General features: G+C 42.6%; 1 protein-coding gene across 2 annotated transcripts in view; it reads right to left on the bottom strand.

Annotated features, from left to right (window-relative positions):
• Positions 1-7,500, bottom strand: part of kcnc2 (potassium voltage-gated channel, Shaw-related subfamily, member 2) — a 45,359-nt gene that overhangs the window by 12,558 nt on the left and 25,301 nt on the right. For both annotated transcript variants that reach the window (XM_072674077.1, XM_072674078.1), the window contains exons 2-3: positions 3,674-4,583; positions 61-231 (exon numbers count right to left, since the gene is read on the bottom strand). In XM_072674077.1, the coding sequence (XP_072530178.1) occupies positions 61-231; positions 3,674-4,583 (1,081 nt within the window). The remainder of the gene's footprint in view (positions 1-60; positions 232-3,673; positions 4,584-7,500) is intronic.

Genomic DNA, 7,500 nt, shown 5'->3' with positions numbered 1-7,500 from the left:
GTATCAATGGACAAAATGGTCAGACCAGAGCTGTGATGTGATTGGCCGTTGGCAGGGCACCTGTTTTGCGGAGAGTGGTCTCTGCGGTGCAGGTGTAGTCGCTGGGAGCCAATAGGAAACAAGTTCCTCCGCTGTGCCGGTCAGGCTCGCGCATGCTAACCCTCCGCATCGGCACTCGCTCTTCTGGGGACATTGTGATGTCACTTCCTGCACTGAAGTCCGCTGATAATACTGGTCAGGGTTAAAAGTTTAGATTAGAAAACACAGTTAGACCCAAACACATACGGGTCCAAATACATACTGGTGCACATACATACGGGTCCAAATACATACTGGGCACAAACATAAGGGTCCAAATACATACTGGGCACAAACATATGGGTCTGAATACATACTGAGGCACAAACATACGGGTCCAAATACATACTGGGACACAAACACACAAGTCCAAATACATACTGGGGCACAAACACACAAGTCCAAATACATACTGGGGCACAAACATACAGGTCCAAATACATACTGGGGCACAAACATACGGATCCAAATACATACTGGGGCACATACATACAGGTACAAATACATACTGGGGCACAAACATACAAGTCCAAATACATACTGGTACACAGACATATGTGTCCAAATACATACTGGGGCACATACATATAGATCCAAATACATACTGGGGCACAAACATACAAGTCCAAATACATACTGGTACACATACATATGTGTCCAAATACATACTGGGGCACAAACATACGGGTCCAAATACATACTGGAGCACATACATATGGTCCAAATACATACTGGGGCACAAACATACAGGTCCAAATACATACTGGGGCACAAACATACGGGTCCAAATACATACTGGAGCACATACATACGGGTCCAAATACATACTGGTGCACAAACATATGGGCCCAAATACATACTGGTGCACATACATACAGATTGAAATACATACTGGGGCACAAACATATGCGTCCAAATACATCCTGGGGCACATACATACGGGTCCAAATACATACTGGGGCACAAACATACGCATCCTAATACATACTGGTGCACATACATACAGATTGAAATATATACTGGGGCACATACATATGGGTCCAAATACTTACTGGGGCACAAACATACACATCCAAATACATACTGGGGCAAATACATATGGGTCCAAATACATACTGGGGCACAAACATATGGGCCCAAATACATACTGGGGCACATACATACAGATCCAAATACATACTGTGGCACATACATACGGGTCCAAATACATACTGGGGCACAAACATACAAGTCCACATACATACTGGTGCACATACCTACAGATTGAAATACATACTGGGGCACATACATATGGGTCCAAATACATACTGGGGCACATACATACAGATCCAAATACACACTGGTGCACATACATACGGGTCCAAATACATACTGGGGCACAAACATACAAGTCCACATACATACTGGTGCACATACCTACAGATTGAAATACATACTGGGGCACATACATATGGGTCCAAATACTTACTGGGGCACAAACATACGCGTCCAAATACATACTGGGGCACATACATACGGGTCCAAATACATACTGGTGCACAAACATACGGGTCCAAATACATACTGGGGCACAAACATATGGGCCCAAATACATACTGTGGCACAAACATATGCGTCCAAATACATACTGGGGCACAAACATACGAGTCCAAATACACACTGGTGCACATACATACGGGTCCAAATACATACTGGGGCACAAACATACGAGTCCAAATACACACTGGTGCACATACAGACAAGTCCAAATACATACTGGTGCACAAACATACAAGTCCAAATAAATACTGGGGCACAAACATACAGGTCCAAATACATACTGGGGCACAAACATACGCGTCCAAATACATACTGGTGCACAAACATACGCGTCCAAATACATACTGGGGCACAAACATACAAGTCCACATACATACTGGTGCACATACCTACAGATTGAAATACATACTGGGGCACATACATATGGGTCCAAATACATACTGGTGCACAAACATACGGGTCCAAATACATACTGGGGCACAAACATACAGGTCCAAATACATACTAGTGCACAAACATACAGGTCCAAATACATACTGGTGCACATACAGACAAGTCCAAATACATACTGGTGCACAAACATACAAGTCCAAATACATACTGGGGCACAAACATACAGGTCCAAATACATACTGGGGCACAAACATACGGGTCCAAATACATACTGGGTCACAAACATATGGGTCCAAATACATACTGGTGCAAAAACATATGGGTCCAAATACATACTGGGCACAAACATATGGGCCCAAATACATACTGGTGCACATACATACATACAGATCCAAATACATACTGGGTACAAACATATGGGTCCAAATACATACTGGGGCACAAACATATGGGTCCAAATACATACTGGTGCACAAACATACGAGTCCAAATACACACTGGTGCACATACAGACAAGTCCAAATACATACTGGTGCACAAACATACAAGTCCAAATACATACTGGGGCACAAACATACAGGTCCAAATACATACTGGGGCACAAACATACGCGTCCAAATACATACTGGTGCACAAACATACGCGTCCAAATACATACTGGGGCACAAACATACAAGTCCACATACATACTGGTGCACATACCTACAGATTGAAATACATACTGGGGCACATACATATGGGTCCAAATACATACTGGTGCACAAACATACGGGTCCAAATACATACTGGGGCACAAACATACAGGTCCAAATACATACTAGTGCACAAACATACAGGTCCAAATACATACTGGTGCACATACAGACAAGTCCAAATACATACTGGTGCACAAACATACAAGTCCAAATACATACTGGGGCACAAACATACAGGTCCAAATACATACTGGGGCACAAACATACGGGTCCAAATACATACTGGGTCACAAACATATGGGTCCAAATACATACTGGTGCAAAAACATATGGGTCCAAATACATACTGGGCACAAACATATGGGCCCAAATACATACTGGTGCACATACATACATACAGATCCAAATACATACTGGGTACAAACATATGGGTCCAAATACATACTGGGGCACAAACATATGGGTCCAAATACATACTGGTGCACAAACATACAGGTCCAAATACATACTGGGGCACAAACATACGAGTCCAAATACATACTGGGGCACAAACATACGCATCCAAATACATACTGGGGCACGTACATACAGATTGAAATACATACTGGGGCACAAACATACGCATCCAAATACATACTGGGGCACGTACATACAGGTCCAAATACATACTGGGGCACAAACATACGGGTCCAAATACATACTGGTGCACAAACATACGGGTCCAAATACATACTGGTCCAAATACATACTGGGGCACAAACATACGGGTCCAAATACATACTGGTGCACATACATACAGATTGAAATACATACTGGGGCACAAACATACAAGTCCACAAACATACAAGTCCACATACATAGTGGGGCACATATATACAAAAGCGACTCCACCTTTCGTCCTTCAACTGCTTTCTCAAACCTGCTGGTGTGATGCTACACCCCTGACCTGTGTGTGCTGTTTTTCGTACCTGATCTGTGGCGCTCCAGCCCACGCCCCTGGGTGCTGTTGCAGGCCATGCTGAAGTCAGTCCTGCAGTAACCTGGTGACCCAGCCTGGGCGGTCTGGGGGATGTGCTTCTTGCGCTTCTTGGGCAGCTTCTGCTTGGCCATGGCCAGAGAGTAGTACATACCAAAGTTATTCACAATGACTGGCACGGGCATGGCTATCGTTAGCACGCCCGCTAGGGCACACAGCGCCCCCACCAGCATGCCTGACCACGTCTGTGGGTACATGTCCCCGTAGCCCAGCGTCGTCATGGTAACCACCGCCCACCAAAATCCGATGGGGATGTTTTTGAACATGGTGTGATCGCTGGCCGTGGGGTCGTTGGGGTTTGCGCCAATTCGCTCGGCGTAGTAGATCATGGTGGCGAAGATGAGGACCCCGAGGGCGAGGAAGATGATGAGGAGGAAAAACTCATTTACGCTGGCCCGAAGGGTGTGGCCTAAAACCCGCAAACCCACAAAATGTCGGGTTAGCTTGAAAATACGAAGGATCCGGACGAACCGAACGACTCGCAGGAATCCCAGCACGTCTTTAGCAGCTTTGGACGAAAGGCCGCTCAGCCCAACCTCCAGGTAGAAGGGCAGGATGGCCACAAAGTCGATGATGTTCAGGACGCTCTTCACAAACTCCAGCTTATCTGGGCTGAAAGTCACTCTGACAAGGAACTCGAAGGTAAACCATAAAACACAGACGCCCTCCACATAGGTCAGTGCTGGGTCAGTCTCTATTTCATACTGGGGGGAAACCTCCAGCAGACTGTCATTCCGTAACGCCTCTGTTTTGTTGATGATGGTGTTGAAGGCCTCATGAGTCTCCAGGCAGAAGGTGGTGATGGAGACCATGATGAAGAACAAAGAGGCAAAAGCTACAAACTGGGGGACAAGAGAAAGAGACAGAGACAGAGAGAGACAGTAAGCAATGACTCTGAAAACAGTGAATCCCAAACTGCTAGCATGTCATTCTATACTAGCAAGGAAAGGAGATACTAGACCATAAACACCTCAACCTACTCTAGTGTTTATTGAGGTGTTTATGGACTAATATCTCATATTCTAGTGTATAGGAGTGTTTATTGAGGTGTTTATGGACTAATATCTCCTGTTCTAGTGTAAAGGAGTGTTTATTGGGGTGTTTATGGACTAATATCTCCTATTCTAGTGTAAAGGAGTGTTTATTGGGGTGTTTATGGACTAATATCTCATATTCTAGTATATAGGAGTGTTTATTGAGGTGTTTATGGTCTAATATATACTATTCAAGTGTATAGGAGTGTTTACTGAGATGTTTATAAATTAATATATCCTATTCTAGTGTATAGGAGTGTTTATTGAGGTGTTTATGGTCTAATATTTACTATTCTAGTGTATATGAGTGTTTATTGAGATGTTTATGGATTAATATCTCCTATTCTAGTGTATAGAAGTGTTTAGTGAGGTATGTTTTTCACTAATATCTCCTATTCTAGTGTATAGGAGTGTTTAGTGAGATGTTTAAGGACTAATATCTCATATTCTAGTGTATAGGAGTGTTTAGTGAGATGTTTAAGGACTAATATCTTCTATTCTAGTGTATATGAGTGTTTATTGAGGGTGTTTATGGTCTAATATCTCCTATTCTAGTGTATAGGAGTGTTTACTGAGGTGTTACAGACTAATATCACCTATTCTAGAGTATATGAATGTTTATTGAGATGCTTATGGACTAATATCTCCTATTCTAGTGTATAGGAGTATTCATTGAGGTGTTACAGACTAATATCACCTATTCTAGAGTATAGGAGTGTTTATTGGGGTGCTTATGGACTAATATCCCCTATTCTAGTATATAGGAGTGTTTATTGAGGTGTTTATGGTCGAATATCTTCTATTCTAGTGTATAGGAGAGTTTATTGAGGTGTTTATTGACTAATATCTCCTATTCTAGTGTATAGGAGTGTTTATTGAGGTGTTTATTGACTCATATCTCCTATTCTAGTGTATAGGAGTATTCATTGAGGTGTTACAGACTAATATCACCTATTCTAGAGTATAGGAGTGTTTATTGGGGTGCTTATGGACTAATATCCCCTATTCTAGTATATAGGAGTGTTTATTGAGGTGTTTATGGTCGAATATCTTCTATTCTAGTGTATAGGAGTGTTTATTGAGGTGTTTATGGACTAATATCACCTATTCTAGAGTATAGGAGTGTTTATTGAGGTGCTTATGGACTAATATCTCCTATTCTAGTGTATAGGAGTGTTTATTGATATGTTTATGGATTAATATCTCCTATTCTAGTGTATAGGAGTGTTTATTGATATGTTTATGGATTAATATATCCTATTCTAGTGTATAGGAGTGTTTAGTGAGATGTTTAAGGATTAATATATCCTATTCTAGTGTATAGGAGTGTTTATTGAGGGTGTTTATGGTCTAATATATCCTATTCTAGTGTATAGGAGTGTTTATTGAGGGCATTTCTGGACTAACATCTCATATTCTAGTGTACAGGAGTGTTTATTGAGGTGTTTATAGACTAATATCTCCTATTCTAATGTATAGGAGTGTTTAGTGAGGTATGTATGGACTAATATCTCCTATTCTAGTGTATAGGAGTGTTTATTGAGGTGTTTATAGACTAATATCTCCTATTCTAGTGTGCAGGAGTGTTTATTGAGGTGTTACGGACTAATATCTCCTACTCTAATAATACACATGTTAATGAACACTCACAGAATAGAGGAATAGTCCACTGAGTGCTGTTTACAGAATGGAGTGTGTCTGAGACTCCACCACGGCTCTCTGTATTAGCATATGAAAGGCTTGAGTAGAGTAAAGGTCCTGTAGAGCTGGTGGGTAGAGACCCTGAGCTGAACGCTGTGAGACCCGGACTGTGTTGATAAAACAGTGGAGTGTGAGTCAGACTGTAATACCGCCGCTCTGAGACACCGCACACACGTGTCAAAACACCCATAGGCCTTTGCAGCGTCACACACTTCCACTACGCTCTGCAGTAATGTGGTAATTATTAGTGCTGTTTCTGTCCTGACAGGAGGCTGACAGTGAGGCGCGAGCCGTAACGCTGCTGTACGGCTCTGTAACACTTTACTCCACTGTTTAACTACAACAGCTGTTTCTGCGCTGCACTGAAATCTGACCAGCAGAATAAACCAGGGCTTATTCCACATTCTACACTCACCGATTGGGTAGATTGTCCAAACGTTTGTGGACACACCTTCTCATAAATGCATTCAGCTACTTTAATATTTTGCGACCATTGCTGACACAGATGTGCAAATGCACACATGCACAGCTTGTCTAGTCCCTGTAGAGAGGTACTGCCAATAGAATAGGACTCTCTGGAGCAGATTATCATGAGCCTATTATCTCCATGCTGCCTAATGCCAGGCGTGGGCTAGAGGGGTATAAAGCCCCCCAGCATTGAGCTGTGGGGCAGTGGAAGAACTGTGTTCTCTGGAATGATGGTGGAGGAGCTCCATCCAGTACTTTTGGGATGAGTTGGGGAGGTCATCATTCAACATCCAACATCCTGACCTCAGTAACGCTCTTGTCGCCGAATGCAATCAAATCCTCACAGCAATGCTCCTCCAAAATTGAGTACAAAGCCTTCTTTCCTGGACAGTAGAGACATTTACTCCAACAAAAATCAGGAGAAATTCTTTTTAAATCCTTGATTTCAGAAGATACAATGAATCATTAACAGGTGTCCCAATACTTTTGTCCATTTATGTTTAAATGAGAACCACTCCTTTAAGACGCGCTACTGAAAGCAGCCTCTGGTCCTGTG

Source organism: Salminus brasiliensis, chromosome 2 (assembly GCF_030463535.1).
Source record: "Salminus brasiliensis chromosome 2, fSalBra1.hap2, whole genome shotgun sequence".
Lineage (NCBI taxonomy): Eukaryota > Metazoa > Chordata > Actinopteri > Characiformes > Bryconidae > Salminus > Salminus brasiliensis.
This window is presented reverse-complemented; position numbering and strand designations above follow the sequence as displayed.